This window comes from Tauraco erythrolophus, chromosome 2, assembly GCF_009769465.1.
Source record: "Tauraco erythrolophus isolate bTauEry1 chromosome 2, bTauEry1.pri, whole genome shotgun sequence".
NCBI lineage: Eukaryota > Metazoa > Chordata > Aves > Musophagiformes > Musophagidae > Tauraco > Tauraco erythrolophus.
Window position 1 is genome coordinate 77,292,401 of NC_141466.1, and position 19,256 is coordinate 77,311,656.

The 19,256-nt window shown below is 36.2% G+C and overlaps 1 protein-coding gene across 1 annotated transcript in view; it reads right to left on the reverse strand.

The window, feature by feature from the left end:
- The window catches only part of ADGB (androglobin), a 139,787-nt gene that overhangs the window by 64,298 nt on the left and 56,233 nt on the right, over nucleotides 1-19,256 (reverse strand). Inside the window, exons 13-15 of the mRNA XM_086625981.1 lie at nucleotides 18,611-18,701; nucleotides 13,410-13,554; nucleotides 5,306-5,351 (exon numbers count right to left, since the gene is read on the reverse strand). Coding sequence (XP_086482107.1) covers nucleotides 5,306-5,351; nucleotides 13,410-13,554; nucleotides 18,611-18,701 — 282 coding nt within the window. The remainder of the gene's footprint in view (nucleotides 1-5,305; nucleotides 5,352-13,409; nucleotides 13,555-18,610; nucleotides 18,702-19,256) is intronic.

Consider the following 19,256-nt stretch of genomic DNA (forward strand, 5'->3'; position numbering starts at 1 on the left):
GATGTGCTGGATAACTAATGAGTTTATAACATGTAGGTGGCTCTGAATTAGTTTGCAACTAATTTTTCAAGAACTGAAAGAAGTATAATGTAAGAAAATGCACCTAAGACCTTTTTCTCTTCCTTACACTATGGAAAAGCTATCTGAAAGCTTTAAAATCTAGGCTTTTCCTTAAATTTAAGTTAACATAAGTTTTCAGCCTCCAGTGAAATAACCACAGTGTTTGGCTTACAAACATGCGTATCACAGAGAGTATGATGAAGGGGTCACCAGAGCAGAACTATGCCCAATATCATCTTCCTGTGGCTCAGTGCTGCTCTTTGTTCATTCTGAACACGAGTACTAGAATACTATCAATAGACCTTCCTGAGGATCAATGGAGTTAGTAGACATCTGCGTCCTTCAAATAGAAGATATGCTCCACCCTATTTAAAAGTCAATACATAAACCTGAGGACTGGTGTCAGAGGGAAGATAGCTCTTCCAGAGCAGCTAAAGGAAAGCAAAACCAATGTCAACAAAGTGGCTGAAGTTTCCTCACTTCTCTTTGAAGAAGTAATGAGACTCTTGTGAGAATGTAATCAAAAAGCATATTTTATCCTTTTTGATCTATGCATTCCAAAGATAGCGCTGTTCAGAGCTTCTTGGCACCATACAGAAATACAATTTTAAGAAAAAAGTAAATTAAACTACTAACTATCATTTACTTTGTATGCAAGAAGCGTCATTTCCAGCTATGAGAAACTGCAAACACCAGGTGATATAATGAAGATATAATTTAGGGAATAAAACTATAAATAAATTCGAAGCAAATCTTAAGAGATGTTCAGTATAAAATAGTATTTTAAAACTGACATATGGGAGATAATTTCAGCAAATAATTGTCCGTAATTACCATACAATTTATTCCTTGAACAAATGCAAATACTAATCAAATACACGGGGATATAATACGAGCTTATTAAAGTTAAACACTGCAGAGAGCTTCAGAAAAGAGAATACCATATTTGAATTCAAGCATTTTATGCTACTTAGAACTCAAGTAACAAGGATTAATGTTACAATCAAGCTTAAGAGAAAAAAAAAGTAGCTTGAAGAATATAGGAAAACATAGAAGTACAGAAGTAATAACAAAACGTATTGTAACAAAAAATAGAAGACAAATACAAACAGATCAATAACGAAGAGCAGAGCAATATATGAACCAGAATAATTAATCCAAAAAGGGAAAAAAGAAAGAGTAGCAAATGAGCACAGATTGGTAGCGTTTATCACAAAAATCCCTATTTTTATGGTAAGAAAATACTGCGCTGCATGAAATCCTCAAAATTATTAGAAAGAGAAATGTTCTTAAGAAAGTGAGAAGACACAATTTAGGAAAGTTTAGCACCAAACACTGTCGTTGTTTTTGGTAAGGGCCCATCATTTTTCAAGTACTGGCACTTTACTGAGATGCTTAAATGGAAATCACACCCCTCTCATCAAACTGACTATAGTTTTGGGTGTCAACATTTGTTCAGTATCTTGATGTTTTGTATCTGGCTCTTTATAGTCACGAACTAGCTCTTTAGGAGAAAACAATAATAAGCAAACTAAAATGATTGCTAGCCAAGTAAATGAAAAAGCACAAGAAAATACTACCTTATAAAGAAAATGTTCAAAATGGTTCAAAACTGAAATGAATTCCTCACGTCAGTTTTCAGGAAGAAGGGATAGATAGGCTGGCTTATTGGAATAAAAGTACAAAAGTGGAAATTTCCTACTTACAGCAGAAATTGCAAGAACTTAACAGAGGTTGTAGCCAGTTTCCACAAGAGAGCACAGAGACAACAGCACAGGAAATCTCCAATTCACAAAACGGTAATTAAGACACCTTTAAATTTTGGTTTTCTACCATGAGTTTGAAGATTATCAAATGTTTTAAAGAACACATGAGAAGTGATTTAACCAACTACAAACTATTTGTTCCAATGTCAATAAACCAAATTTCAAATGCAGGCAAACGGGTAGATGAACTGAAAGGCAAGATAACTTTATCTAGGTGGCACATGTCAAACTAGCTTAGGGTATTTTTTTCTTGGATGATGTGGAGGGTGTTGATAGGAAGAAAAAAAAATCACACAAAGAAACATAAGTACCATACGTGCTCTGCCTTAAAACAAATCACATTTTCATTGCAAAAAGAGTGTTACATAATGTTGCAAAGCTGAAGGTAAGCAACCTATCAGCTTCAGGCCACTTTAACAGAACTTTTATGGAAAATATAAAGATTGCCCACATGATCAAAGAAATTTTACACCTTGCTGTGTACTATTTCAATATGTCCTGTATACACCGTACAACAATGTCATAATTCCAGCATGCTCATTTGAAATTTCACTTTCTGGTTTTATCATTTTCAGCCTGTATTTTAGTTTCATTATGTCTCTGGACGAATACTGGAACAGCAAGATTCCTGTGAGATAACAGATAATCATGGGAATAATATGATACTACAAACAACTTCCATCAGATTCTGCATCTGCACCAAAAGCAATCGCAAATCATAGAAAAGCACTTCATCTGGAGAATATAACTGCTTTATTGTAACAACACCACAGACAGAATAAATGTAAATGTATAAATTTTCATTTTAGAACAAAGCACAAGTAAGTGTAATTATGTGCTTTAAGACAAATTTTTTGTTCTGGTAGATTTGCAAAGGTACGATTTCCTACTCTGAGGACACTGTAGAGAAAGACAGTGATGCAAAAACTTTTCAATGCATTTAGTGCAAAATTTTAATAGACTTGAGCAGCCTAAGTAGTTTAATGACAATAGTTTAAATTGATTTTTTTTTGAACAAACAAAAGGACAGAGATTCCTAAACCGAAAGGTATTGAAATATTGAAAAGTAATTATTCAATCAGAAAAGGACTTGTTTATACATGAGTTTACTTGTAAAATATCACTGTTCTCAATAGGCATATGTTTCAAATCCACTTCAATTGAACAGAAAGAACTTTCCTGACATTAGACTACTCATATATTTAACTGTCTAATTACCTATAACCTAGCTGTGAAGAGATAGTTATTGAGTTCTCATTCACACACTTTGCAAAATTTGAGCAATTTTTAGCCATGATAAAAGTGTATTAAAATCTCCATACTCATAAATAAAACATTTTTTAAAAGATTTATCTGTTGCTCTCAGTTTTGGCTCATGATCCATGCTTTCAGATATTCTGTCGTGTTGAAAGACTCATAACAAACTGTTTTGAAGTAACAGCAATATGAAGTAACCTTCATAACCCACAGTGCATGGCATAATGCAAAGCATTAAAACAAGATATATTACCAAGCCTCCTTTCCGAATGACTTTTTTCTTCTAAAAATAATTTTATGAAGATGAATTTAGTTAATAATTAATTAAGACATTTAAAGGAATTGTATTATTTAAAGAAAAGTAATCATATCTGTACCATCTAATAGGAGCATAGAGCTCCAGACTTTGAAGCCTGAACTGGTTAGTAATATTTTCTATGTAAAGTTGGAATAAATGGATTTGGCATAGAGGAATGACAACATATGGGTTGAGATGGCTTGGAGACTGTGAAAAGAACCTGAGCACAACAGATTTTGTTAGAGTAATAATGTGAATTATTAGTATTTAGGTTAACAGATGGAAACGTCCATTTCATCCTTTTGCTTGGATGTGCTATGGGAGCTTTTCTTCAATGGGCATTTCTTGAGTAGACTTTCAAGTAAGCAGAAAAGACAGCAATCTGGCTATTGAGATACACTAACTTCAGAATCAATTAATAATGACAGCTACAAAAATAATCCAAGATCCCAACATATTCATGGCAGGCTTAGAGTCATATACTGCAAACTACTATATTTCTATTAGGTTTTGGTGTTGAGCTGTGAGAGAATAGCTTAATGATATATTTCCAGATCATTAACTTCTAGCATTTCAGTAAAGTGAGATTATACTGGTTTGGTTCTTTTTTTACTGAGATGATATTAATAAAAATAAGAATTCGTAAGAAAAGACATTCAAGCACTACAGTACTCAAAATCAGTATCAGTTCTTAAAAGTACAGCCTCAAAATTATATCCTTTGCCTGTTCTAAAGGTATGTTTACCAAATTTGTTTAAAAACTATTTATTAGTATAGGATTTGGAGAAGTAAGACTTACATTTGCTTCAAGATATTTAAAAATTATAAATGTATTCTCACTCTTCATTATACTTTTACTATGACCTAGGTTTTTGGTTGTGGGTTTTTCTTTTCCTCCCATCTCTTTATAACCTTATCTTGTATTATCCTATCTGGGAAGTCACTAGAGATGCTTGATAGGTTGCACATATATCCAGAATGAAGATAATGTTAAAAACTAAAAATACCTAAACATCTTAGGTTTAATCACCGGGTTTAATTATTGTAGAAGTTAAGAAGTTTTGCACATACTTTAACTGAGAGGATATTTATTGTATTTCTCAATTATTGTCAGAGGGGATCATAGGTATTTCACAGAGAACAAAATAATAAAATGTTTTTAAATGACGGCATTCTATGTCTTTTCCCCTCCATAAGAATCAACCTTCAGAAATGCTTAAAAAGAAAAGGTGCACTGCACAGGCTTCTACATTGACTGAAGAGTTGAAAACCGAAACCAAGATGAGTATCACATACATGAAACATGGTGTAAATAAAGCATGAATTCTATTCACGTGTTTCCCGTGCTGTTCTGCTTTAAGATTCAGTTTCAGAATTCTGGTAAAAAGAAAGGTGATCCCAGCAGTCAATTTTAGGAGATGTTCCTTGTGCACCAAGCAAATCTGGTCACTTCTTTTAAAAAGAAAGTTCATACTAACTTCTACTGACCAAATCCTTAAAACATTCACTTAAACAAAGAACTACATGTTTTGAAAAAAATGACTGTGTCTGAATACTCTTCAGATACTAACCTGGCATTTAAAAAGTAACATTTATTAAAAAATGGAAGTTACCCTTTTTTCTTCCCTTTTATTTCAGGAGAAAAAAAAAAAGTGTAATTCACAGTGATTAGAAAAAGAGCTCTGTGTATATATCAGTACATTTTACTGGAGAGTAAATTATGAGAAGTGTTACTTTTTCAAAATATCATTGCAAATTAGGGATTTTTTAATACTAATCTGAAGATTCTACTCTAATTCACAGTTCTTCAAAATCTCTTCCTGTAAAACCAATACCCATAAATAAGACTGTTGATATTTGTACATAAGGATTAGCATTGAAACCAAACAATATGGGAACAGCAGAAGTCTGAAAATACACTTACCTTTACTGGATCTCTCTGCATTTTGCTGCCGGAAGAGAGTGGTCTCCTATGTGGTGAAAAAAAACCAAAGCACAACAATGGTGATAATATTCTTGCATTATTTTGTTAAAGAAAACACTTGGGTTCAGGCCAGCCCTTCCTGAGATGGAGAAACAAACTAGTAAGTTATCATTGTAGTATTTTTTTTTTTTAATGAAAAATAGAAATAATAAAATTCACCATAGTACCTACATATACATCGCCAATAGACAGCTCGATGTTTTTTCTAGAGAAGTAGATGTGATTTGGAGTCTGGGATAAAAACTGTTCCATATGCCTACTCCTCTGCCATTAAAAAAACGTTCTTTGATATTACTGTTCTTTGACAACAAAATAAGTTCTATTGTAAGAACTAATTTGTCCTATAGAACCAAGTCTCTTCTTTTCTATTCTAAGTTTCCATTCTTGGAAAGGATATGGAGAGCTACTTTTCCAACAAGCATTTCTTGCTGTGCAAGTGTACACAACTCTCACTGCCAGCAGCATGTCTGACTGCTACAGCACCTTTTGTTTTCTATCAGTTGCATAAATAAAAAGTAGCCTGCTCTTTTTCAATGTTTTTGGCAAACAAGTTTATCCTGCTCAATACCATTTCCAAGCTAGAGCTGCTGAACTAATATAAATGCAATTTCCACTTATGTTTAAAGTTGAAATCAAGTTAGCCAGCCTTTCAGAAAGTCCACTCATTAAATTTGCAAAGACAGAGTCCTTTTCTTGGAGAGATTAAAATCTTTGATACTGCTAAAAATGCATGCCCAGTCATCCTTCCTTTTGGCTGCACTCTTACCTGCAATATGACATACTCTGTACGAGATTCACTTGTACTTCTCTCTCTCTCTCTTTTTTTTTTCTTTTTTTTTTTTTTTAAATGAGGGAGAGAGAGCAGGAAAAAGAGATTCCACAGTTCCCAGCTTATTTCCTATTTGAATGTGGTACTATCAATAGGTTAACTTAACTAGTTTTGCCTTTGCAAAGATAAATATTAAAGCCTAAAAAGGCTACTGCAAACAAATTTGCAAGCTTCTTTTCATCCCAGGTCTCCCTTTAACAAAATTTGTTCACCTCCCCACTCAAACTCCTTATATACACCCATCTTTGCATGTGTCAAAGGGGCTAATGCTGAAACTGATAGCATTGAGCTGGCCAACATCTGGACACACAACAATTTTCTGTTCCACGTTTCAAAGAGGAGTTGTGGGAGCTATACTGACTTGGAGTTGGTTTTATGCTTTCTCAATACAATCTAGAAACATTTTTTGAGGGGCAAACTGACATAATTTAGAGAGTCTGAGTAAGTTAGATTGGGTGGCAAGTCACAACAGTACCTAAAGCTTGCACAAGGTCATTGTGCTATAACCCCAGGTCTGCCTCAAACCTCCTGTTACAGACCCAGAATATGAAGAGATCTGTGAATGCTCCCTTACAGGAAAGCCTTATGGCTTTCTACTTAAATCCTTGCTGCAGTAGAAGTCTTTCTGTAGTATTTTACAGCACCTCCACAGGCCCAGAAAGCTCAGGGATCTCACTTCTGTCAAAATTTTAGGTGTTTGATCATCTCTGAACTAAATAAATGAAAGAGTTGAGAGAATAAACTACAGATTTAAGAGTCTCTGTCCCAAAATAGGAAGTATCAAATAATTTAATAGTTATAATTTAACTGCAGTATCATATATTGCGGGAATTTGAAAGTCCCACTTTTGCAGAGCACAAATCCTAAACTCTATTACAAATCTGTTGTGGGTTTTTTAAAGAATGTTCATGAGTCAAAGCTGGGGACAGGTCTAATTTAAACAGCAATCAAAAAAAAAAACCCCATATATTTTTGAAATTGTTAACAGTTGAACAATTTGGTAGCTGAAATATATTACATCTTACATGTTCCTTTTTAGATTAATTTCTTGCTTTTCTAGAGGAAATGAGCTGAAAAGGACACAACAGGATTTTGCAACTGCCCATGTACTTCAGCTTCTGTTTCCAGACTTCTGTACATGAAACTGTGCAAAACAAGAGGCAAGCTGTGATCACTTGTCACATGACATTGACATGCATGACTCGTTATTTACATCTGAAAAGTCTCTCGCAATACCTGGACTATTTCTCCCCTTTAAACTGTGACTCCAGAGGTATGCATGTGTAGAGCTGTCATATTTCTGCATGAGAGTCTACAGCTTGCAAGATTCCAATACTGTCAAATTTCTTGTAGGAGTCACAGGATTTACCGAACAGGTACACGTCAATTGTACAATTTACCCAGTTTCTTCTCAGAAATCCTGGGCTTGTTAAAGTCTAAAAAGTATCAGATCTACTATACAAGCCTTGGAGACTGTAATGTTTGCTCCTCAACACAAGCACTTTCTGCCACACTTACTGTTCATGGACAGTACACATGATCCATGCTTCTAGTACAGACATGTGGCAGCTTACTATAGAGCTACTTTGTTGGTATTAACAGCTGGCAGTGGGAAGGCCTGGAGAGACACAGAAAATCCTCAAAAACTCCTTCAATAGAATTTCCAGTGAAGGAGGAAAATGTACTCTGGAAAATCTGGATGCTTAGTAATGTTACTTAAGCCAGTTTGAGCTGTGAAAGCAATCTAACTAGAGCTGTGGAGAGTCTCCTGTAGGTTCATTTACTCAGTTTTTGGAGTGCAAACACAACATAGTCCAAAGCTGCCTGCTTCTCTAGTGGTATGGGATGTGTCCATCTGCCTAAATCTCACTGATTCAGAGACAACTGGGAGTGTCAAGGAAGTTCTCATCCTGTTACACTATTGCCTCAGCTACAGCGACTAAGACATTGGCATAGAAAGAGATACTAAAGGCATTTTCCTCCTTAATGAACACACATTGTCTGAAAGGTCAGCTCTGCTGCCACGGTATCTGATAAAGAAAGAAGTAAAAAAAAGACTTTGATTCAGCTGTGAAACATGGAAGGATGCACACAGTTAGATTCAGGGAGAATTTAGTTATTGTTCTTCCTGCAATCAATGGGAAATCTGAACATAAAACGTTAAGAAAATTCACTGTTTAACTTAAAAATCTAACTTAGCATCTATTATGTTTTATAATCATTAACACATAATTCTAGAATAATGGTAATTCATAAACTTAGAGCTATCTTGTTACTTTCAAGGATTCATTTGTATTGTTCAACCTTCTAACATTAGTTATGTCATTATTTTATACAAATCCACCAAATGATATGTTTTAAAATCTATCTGATATTTTTATAAAACCAATATCCTCTTCTACTGTAGAAACAATGCATGGCAAAACATTTCACACCAGTTTTTCTGTAAAAAACACCAGTGTTCTTCCAAAAATAAGCTCTCTGGATATAATTGCAGTAGAAGGAATAAAGCTTTAAATACATTATTTTTAAGATTAAAAATCCATTTTAAACATACCTCCAAAATGATGAATCACCACCAACTATAAACATCAGTGTGCTATCAATATTCTTCTCATAAAAAATCCCATACTAAATACAAAAGACAGAGCTATTCTAGTGCTAAAAAGAATCCAAACTAACTCTGTCCCAGTCAAAACCAGGACAATGACCAAAATATGTCTTAAGACCCAAACCTGTATTAAATTTCTAGGTTTGATGTTGACCTGAGAGTTATATGATCAAAGGGGTTTGCATCTATAGATACTTCAAAGCATTCTTTTTTTGCCTACTCCTGAGTCACTGTTTTCACTAACTGGAATATCAGCTCTAGATTTAGCTGTGATGTGGGAGAAGGTAACAGAGGTGGCTTTTGAAAAAAGGCAGTTGTACAAAAGAAAACAGCTGCAAAGTTGAGCAGAGGCTGAGGTATAGGAATGGCTTAAAAATACTGGATTACAACGCAGCTTATCTTTTATTCAGTCTGTAATGTTGGCGCTGTCCCATTCTGTATAAGCAAGTAGCTACCTGCAGGCCCATCATAAAGGTTCTCTATATCACAAATATCTAAATTGAGAACTCAGCTCCTTCTAATTCATGTGCCTCGTATCTCATGTATACTTTTTTCCTGAAAAAATAAGCAGAGAATCTTCATTTTGTGCAGACAAGTAATTTTTAAAACTATAACATTTGTAAAGAAAATAGAATTTTGCATTTTCTACCTAGCCCTCCTGTTGACTCAATACTAATTCAACTGGCTTATGAAACATGTCACAAGAAGGATTAGAATGAGGAGAAGAAAAAGCTTGTTATGGTACAACAGTCTGGAACATTTACGAGGAACATGAAACAAGCACACAACAGAGCATGCAAACTAAATAGAGTGATACCAGTTGTAAAGCAGAAGGTAAGACTGAGCTTCCATATATAAAACGATGGCAATGAAGTAAGAAAAATTAGGTAAACATGAACATTAAAGAGCAAGTGTATTGTGTTTGTGTCAGAGGGAGAGAGTGGCAATTTTAACTCTTCTCCTCTTTCTGCTCTAGAAAGCGCCATTGCCAGGAAGCTTGACGCTGAAGAAGCCACAAAAAAAAAAAATGTTCTGCTTAAGATTTCCAAATTTAGCAATCAGTAGTCATTCTAAATATTTAGTAGCCATTGCAAATTCTGATGGTAAACATATTTGGATTAAATTTTTTTTGCTTTATTACTGTTCATAATTTCCTCAAACAGAAGGCGAAGACTTTTCTTCTCAATGGAATTGGAGATAACTTGTATTAAAGAATTCATCATGATGAAGAATATTCAAGTAGGCTTTTGAATGGCAGAGCTACAAGGAAACACTATTACAGGATAATCTTTTTTTCTGAACAGAGTTTGCCAAAATTACTGTTCCAGAAAACTGCAAGACACTGTGCAGTTTACATATGATGACCTTTTTTGCTTTTTTCCTGACCACAAAAGTGGATAAGGGGGAAAAAAAAAAAAAGGAAAAATCAAATTCTGAAAACCTTCTAGTTCAGGAAGCCATTATTCTACAACTATTTTTTTTAAACCAAATTCAAAAAACCAAAAATCTACTTTCATATGCATTTCAATGCATCTTACACATAAAAATTCCTTACCTTCCTATTGAAGGAGAATAAAAGTGAGACAACTCTTCATTAAAGAACTGGGCCCTATTTTATGGTGGTTTTAAACAAAAAATTCACAAAATGTATTTTCTTAGTAAGAATGTGGTTCAAGATCAATTTAACTACCAAAAATAAATATTTTAAAAGATTTTTTTCCTAATGCAAATCCACAAAGCTTTCAGAACTGTAAAATCAGATGTAATGGGAAATTCAGGGGGAAAAATGTTTGGAAAAATGAATAATAAAGCATTCCTATTCTTTGGCATGAGTACTCTGGGGACATTAGGGATATTGCTGTCTTTCAACTTGATATTCTTCAAAGAAGGTACATCCAGCTCCTAAAATTTTATCTTTCATTTATCACTAGTCTCTGTTTCTGTGACAACAGACCTTAGGAACAGTGAATCAGATACTCAATGATGTAACTTCATGCAGTTTGCATTGGAGTGAATTGAAATATGCCAATTTAAACTTGTCAAGGATCTGGCAAAGCAGCTGACTGAATTTCAGTCAGCTTAAAGCATAAAACTACTGCATCCCAAAGATTTACCAAATTTATATCAATGGTTTTAAAGCAGACATCTCCTGAATAGCAATCGCATAGGTTAAAACGAAGACAAAGTTATTCACACTAAGTTTGCTACAATATAAAATTCTACAAATTAGCCATAACCTAGTGAGTTGGGGGTATCAAAGTTTCTTTTTCATGGTTTTATTTTTTAATTACTAATTTTTTTTTTTTTAAATAGTATAGATGTATAGCGTTATTTCAAATTTTAAAACTATGGAAAGAATGTTCTCCCATAATGAATCTCCCAGAGGCATACATATAATTTTGTTGATTGAAAGATTTAATATGTGAAATAAAGAAGATTGTGCTGCAAGTTAGAAACTATTTTCTTCTGCAATCCATACAAATGCAGTCCTACTTACATACTGTAGATATTAATAGGTACAGCATTTTTCAGCTAAGATTTAAGTTGAGGCAAAAGTAAGGTTCAAGTATAAGTCAATTAGCTGCTCATGACTTTTTACACTTCATGTTGAATCAGATTGCCCTCAGACTAAGTCACACTCATGTCTTTTTCCAACCATTCTGGTTTTATCAATGTGTGTCTCTTATATCTTCTTACTTGACCTTGCCTCTCCTTGAGTGCATGTCCTACTGTGACAGACCAGCTTTCTAAAATCACATGGTTCTTGTGCTCTTGGACTAGGGGAGGAAATCAAACTGACATTCCAAACTACTTTTATGCTTCTAGCACATAAATGTATATTAATTCATAATTAACTAAACCTACATTAGTACAGCTAGAGGGACTGAAGTCACGCAATCAGCGACTACTATACACAGTTCTTTTTTACTCCGTTGCTTTTGTAATGATTTTCTTAGGTTGCAATCATTAAAAAGATTTTTAAAAGGTCATGAAGTACTAATTAAACTATTGTTTATAAAACATATACAAAATACAGAATAGTTATAGATTCTATTGAATTCTCTTTCACTACAGAATTGTCTTAAACTAATAAATATGCAATAACTATACACACAATAGATATAGAACAGTTTAAAACAATTGAATTTCAGAGCTGAAATACAAAAATGGCATTACAGTATAATCAGAAGAAATATATAAATACCAAAATTACATAGAAAAATATTTCTTTTTTATTTCAAAATTTACCAGACTAAATTATGTTTTCTTTGTTCATGAAGATGCCTAATACTATCCTTAACAGTATGTCTATGATCTTCAGACACATTTTGAAACCCTACAGACAGTCACTACACATCAATCAAATACTACATATGTTATCCTGAAGTATATTTATCTGTTTGTCCCAGAAAAGAACAGTAGAAATTTTAAAATAATTGGGTCATCCTTACTACAGGATTGTGCAGATAAGGACTTTGTTGCTCTATTTTCTTCATGCAGCACTATGGATGAATAAATTTTATAGGTTCTGTTAAATTATTTTCTATATTGTAATCATATTGAATGTAACAGATACAGAAGAAGTACTCATTCTTTTCTTGAACTAGAATATAAACTTAGAGTGGAGGACTGTAGTAAACATTTACAAGTTGAGACTACATCTTCCCCATAGTAAAATTGATTTATTGAGCTGTATCCAGTTTTTGAGTGTAACTTCATTGAAAGCAGTTGTATATAGCCTAGACTGCTTTTTCCATCAATTTTCTTAAAGTCAAAAAGAGAAATGCTATCAGATGCTCTTATGAGCAGTGTTTGCTGCAGTAAGGATGAAATTGAACACATCCTGTCTTCAGAATGTCTCCGTTTCCAATTTGGGTTCCTTTGTAGGTGTTGAGAAAATAAAAACTTCGGTGGAACTCTGTTTGTTTGTTTGAAGATTTAAGTCTCTGTTTCTCTATGCTGTGAATTATTTCCCTACACAAAATATTTCGCTCAGTAAGCTTGAGTGTCTAATTCATGGCCAAGGATTCCCTTAAAAGTTCAAGTTTCTGAAATTTAAGAGCAGACAAACTCAGCATTGAAGTCTTAACTCTTTTTATAGATCTAGCTTGAAGTCTTTAAATTAAGAACCAAAGAGGATGTCATTTTTAAGGCATGAGTTATAAAGTTTACATTTTTCAAGTCGTCATGTGCCTAGGTACATCCTTCACTGTAGATGAAAACACTAATTGTAACTTGAAGAAAACATTGATTTATAAAGACCTCTGACTATCTTCTTAACTCTTCCATCAAATTGATTTTAAATAGCAAAACCAAAATATTTTATAGTGTTAGGAATAGAACTTTTATAATCTGAGGAATAAATCATAAAAAAATGTTAAAACAAAAGCATTAGGAAATGTTTGCCACCTAGTACACATCAATATAACTATAAAGCGCGAGGAATAGAGAAATTACTTACGTATCAGGGAAAAATAAAAGCTTACTGAAAAGGCTTTAAAAACCTATATTTAAGTATTAAATATCTTCTGTTTTGCCTTTCATTATCCTTTGGAATATAAAACTAAGTCAAGTTAAAAAAAAAAAATAAGGAAAATTATTACCTGAGAATAATCTTCTGCATTTGAGTGTCTCCCACTTGGATTCATTTCCACATTACAGTAACTCACATTTTCATCACTTTCAGTAACAGAAGGGAGACAGGATATGGAATGAAATCCTTTTTTGATGGTAGACTGTGGAAAATGGCTAAACAATGAAAGAAAATTCAAATGCTTTAAACCATACATTTACTTTCAAATGACAATCTTCATAACTGCTCTTCTTAACAGAATTTTGTCAAAACAATTTGTGCCTCCTTTATTTTGACAGCTTAATGGGGAAGTACAAAATCTATATATACATACATTCCTTATCATTCCTGGCTTGGCACTACACACATATCTACGCCCAAAAGACGTGAACTATTGCCCTCTTAACTAACCCTTAAAAAAAAAACCAAATCCAAGGCAGCTGAGAAAAACTAGATGATAACACCAGACATCAACAAATTTCTATGGCCCCTAGAAAAGAAAAACATTTATAATGTGCACTACTTAAACAGAGGCAGGGCAAAAAAAAAAAAAAAAGTGCTTTGTGTAAGAATAGTTTTTTGTCTTTTCCCTCAAAATGAGTCTCCATAGCTACCAGACAGCTAAACCACACGATAACCACGGAAATCTGTGCAACACCTATTTAGGCTACAGGAAAAGAAAGCTCTGTCGCTGACTTCAGTGGAGGCAGAAGTAAATCTGACAGAAATATAAATAACTCCTTGCTTGTTAAGCCAACTAGGAGAACAAGATGAAAACAATGTTGCACACATGCCAATTAGACATAAATACCTAATTGTGTTATTGCAACAATAAAGAACAGAGAAAAACGTAAGCATGTGTTATCTAAACCGCTTCTTAAGGATTGACATAATGAAACATCAAGATCTTTAGCAGTAACACAATCACAATTATCATCCCTTTGAGTGTTTAAAAAGATTTCATTAGAATAAAAGCAAGAGATTAAAAACAGTTTCTGTCCCAATTGTGTATCTAAGTCCCTTATCTTATTTAGGCAGCTATATTACTTTAATGTAATGCTAATACTTGCTATATATTTTTGGTTACTACCTGTTAATTAAATCACAAGAGATTAAATTAGCTGATTGTCATGGAAACTTAGCACATTAAATAAACTGTCCTTGACAAAATGGGGTAGGTTGAGATGAAGCAATTTACTAAATATGAAAAAACAATATAAAATATGTTAACATGCAAATACCGCCACATCTTAACTATTATTCTTATTAATAATCTATTAGTGGATACTGCTTAGAGTCTTTTTATATATTTCATAGAATCATAGAATGGTTTCGGTTGGAAGGAACCTTAAAGATCATCTAGTTCCAACCTCGCTGCCATGGCAGGGACACCTTCCACTAGATGAGGTTGCTCAAAGCCTCATCCAACCTGGCCTCGAACACTGACAGCGTTGGAGCATACACAACTGCTCTGGGCAACATGCTTCACCATCTTCAGAGTGAAGAATTTCTTCCTTAGATCTAAGACAAATCTACCCTCTTTTCGTTTTTAAGCCATTGCCCCTTGTCCTATCACTACATGCCCTTGTAAAATGTCCCTCTCCAGCTTTCTTGTAGGCTCCCTTTAGCTACTGGAAGGCTGCTAGAAGGTCTCCCCAGAGCCTTCTCTTCTCCAGGCTGAACAGCCCCAACTCTCTCAGTCTGTCTTCATAGGAGAGGTGCTTCAGCCCTCAGATCGTCTTCATGACCCTCCTCTGGACTTGCTCCAACAGCTCCATGTCCTTTTAATATTGGAGGCCCCGGAGCTGAATGCAGTATTCCAGGTGGGGTCTCATGAGAACAGAGTAGAGGGCAGAATCACCTCCTTCGACCTGCTGGCCACGCTTCTTTGGATGCAGCCCAGGACACAGTTGGCTTTCTGGGCTGCAAGCGCACATCGGTGGCTCATGTTGAGATTCTCATCAGCCAACACCCCTAAGTCCTTCTCCTCAGGTCTACTGTCAGTCTATTCTCTGCCCAGTCTGTATTTGTGCTTGGGATTGCCCCAACCCATGTGCAGGACCTTGCACTTGGCCTTGTTGAACTTCATGAGGTTCTCACAGACCCACCTCTCCAGCCTGTCAAGGTCCCTCTGGATGGCATCCCTTCCCTGCAGTATGTCAACCACAGCGCATAGCCTGGTGTCATTGGCAAACTTGGTGAGGGGGCACCCAATCTCACTGTCCATGTTTCTGACAAAGATATTAAACAGTGCCGGTCCCAATACTGACCACTGAAGAAAGCCACTCATGACTGGTCTCCACTTGGACATCAAGCTATTGAGCACAACTCTTTGAGTGTGACCATCACCAAATTCATTATCCACCAAGTGGTCCATCTGTCAAATCCATGTCTCTCCAATTTAGAGGCAAGGATGTCATGTGGGACAGTGTTAAATGCTTTGCACAAGTCCAGGTAGATCATGTCAGTTGCTCTTCCTTATCTACCAATGCTGTAAACCCATCGTAGAAAGCTATCAGATTTTTCAGGCACAATCTGCCTTAGTGAAGCCGTGTTGGCTGTCACCAATCACCACCTTCTTTTCCACATGCCTCAGCATAGTTTCCAGGAGCATCTGCTCCATGATCTTGCCAGGCACAGAGGTGAGACTGACTGGCCTGTAGTTCCCTGGGTCTTCCTTTTTAAAAAAAAAATAATAAAATGGGGGCTATGTTTCCCCTTTTCCAGTTGGTGGGAACTTCACTGGACTGCCACAACTTCTCAAATATGACGGATAGTGGTAAAGCAACTTCATCCATCACTTCCCTCATGACCTACAGATGCATCTCATCAGGTCCCACAGACTTGTGCACCTTCAGGTTCCTCAGATGGTCTCAAACCTGATCTCCTACAGTGGGCGGTTCTTCATTCTCCCAGTCCCTGCCTTTGCCTTCTGTGACTTGGATGGTGCAGCTAGAGCACTTGCCAGTGAAGACTGAGGCAGAGAAGCCATTAAGTACCTCAGCCCTAATATATTTAATGGTAATCCTTTTTCTCTGGTCAGTGAGCAAGTATTATGACAAATATTGAATATTGACTAGAAGTGGTATACACAGCAATTTCTGAAACTTCTTCTCTAAGATACTTTGTTAAAGACCCTGGTTTTCAAGGGTTTATAGGATTTCCAAACAGTCTTTAATACAAGGCATTTGTACAAAGTCATGTTTTGAGTATGAGCTGCTTCACCTGTGCTCTCAGGCTTCAACAGAAAACAGTCTATTTTATTAATAAACATTAATTGTTCCATGCCAAATATGTGATGCCATGAAAGTACTGACTGGCTAGTCAATGACTGACTTGTTATGTGCAAGAATTGAAATAAGAGTAGTACTTTGAAATTTGAAATTTAAAAGATATTAAAGAACATTCCTATTTCAGGTGGAAGTGATCTATTGAAAATTCTATGGGTTTGGGTCCACTGAGTAAAGAAACTGGCAAAGTGTTTTTGCCTGACAGAGCTCTCTGCCCTTCAATATTGGATGCTCTGAGAAGAGTGCATCCACCTAGGGGACTGTCCGTACAGGGCGCGACAAGTAGGGATGCATCCCTGAGGTGTGCACACGCCTACCTCCTGGTGGGCTTTCTCACCAGCGTGTAGATTAGCAGATTCTAGGAAGCAGCATGTAAAGCTTAGAGTATCCCAGCTTGTATCTCCAATAGGAGTTGCATGCAAGTAGATGAACCTGCACTCTCAAAAGAGAAGTGTGCTTGTAACCCAGAATGCCAGGAGGATGCCCATAATTGCACATGTATATCTCTGTGTGTATGAATAGAAATTCCTGATATTAGTTACAGAAAGGTGTTCAGAAATTTGTAGGTGTTTAATAACATTTTTTAAGTGTCTAGGACAGTGGTTTATCTGTTGTATTGCTGATACTGATCCTAAATCACAGAATCATAGAATCACAGAGTGGTTAGGGTTGGAAGGGACCTCAAAGATCATCTAGTTCCAACCCCCCTGCCATGGGCAGGGACACTCTCCAATACACCAGGTTGCTCAACACCTCATCCAACCTGGCCTTGAACACCTCCAGGGATGGGGCATACGCAACTTCTCTGGGCAATCTGTTCCACTGCCTCACCACCCTCAAAGTGAAAAATTTTTTCCTTGTATCTAATCTAAATCTACCCTCTTTCAGTTTAAATCCATTGCCCCTTGTCCTGTCACTACATACCCTTGTAAAAAGTCCCTCTCCAGCTTTCCTGTAGGCCCCCTTTAAGTACTTGTAGACTGCTATAAGATCACCCCGGAGCCCTCTCTTCTCCAGGCTGAACAACCCCAACTCTCTCAGCCTGTCTTCATAGGAGACGTGCTCCAGCCCTCAGATCATCATCTCCTCTGGACTCACTCCAGCAGCTCCATGTCCTTCTTGTGTTGGCGTCTCCAGAGCTGAATGCAGTATTCCAGGTGGGGTGTCATGAGAGCAGAGTAGAGGGACAGAATCACCTCCCTTGACCTGCTGGCCACGCTTCTTTGGATGCAGCCCAGGATATGGTTGGCTTTCTGAGCTGCCAGCGCACATTGCTGGCTCATGTTGAGCTTCTCATCCACCAGCACTCCCAAGTCCTTTTCCTCCGTGCTGCTCTCAATCCATTCTCCGCCCAGTCTGTACTTGTGCTTGGGATTGCCCCAACTCATGTGCAGGACCTTGCACTTGGCCTTGTTGAACTTCATGAGGGTCTCGCAGGCCCACCTCTCCTGCCTGTCGAGGTCCCTCTGGATGGCATCTCTTCCCTCCAGCGTGTCCACAACACCACACAGCTTGGTGTCACCTGCAAACTTGCGGAGGGTTCACTTGATCCCACTGTCCGTGTCACCAGTAAAGACGTGAAATAGCACTGGTCCCAGTACTGACCCCTGAGGAACACCACTCATCACTGGTTTCCACTTGGACTTTGAACCGTTGACCACAACTCTTTGAGTGCGAGCAACCATCCAGCCAATTCCTTATCCACCGAGTGGTCCATCCGTCAAATCCATGTCTCTCCAGTTTAGAGACAAGGATATTGTGTGGGACAGTATCAAATGTTTGCATATTAAGTACGTGACAGCAATAATCCAAGCAAGTGCTCTGATCCTGATGTGCTTTAAACTACATGAACTGTGATACAAGTAAACATAAGCAATTGTGCTTTCACAGTGAAATGGACTAACAAGAAGATATTAAGGCTGAAACTACATTGAATACTTACATGTTTGTGGGTATTGTGATAAGATTCAATTTGTAATTCAAAAACAGGCTAGCAATCTCAACATATTCTTCAGGTTTTGTTACCACAGGCTCTAGAAAAAAAAAAAAACAAACTTGTTAAATATAAAAATATTTTACACTATAATTTTGACAAATAATTTCCATAGGGGACTCATCACCCCTAAATAATTCTATTTCCAAGTATCATCACATACACTTGAATGGAAGAGAACAGCCAGAGGTGGCTTTAGGTGACATGTCATGAAAAAAATAAGTGCTTAACAGTCTGATCCTCAGACTGCAAAGTATTAAAGTGTGCTTAACCTGTATGTAAGGTTACCCACAGTAGCTCAGAACAACTATGGCAGCGTGTTCTGCCTTTGCTAATTTCCTGTTTCTGATCTCAGTATATTTTGCTAGAATTCCTGTAATGCTTTTATATTCAAGATATGCATTTAACTCCATTATGCAGTATAGACAAACCCTAGAATGAGTTTACACCTAAAAATATGAGTTGCTGCAGCAGGACTAGTCACATACTTCAATATCTTACGGCTCTGCCTCAGAGAGCTTCTGCATTGCTTTGATAACACTCTCTCTTCATTCTCTCCAGTAGAGTAGGGCACTTTTTAGAGATAAATTAAGAC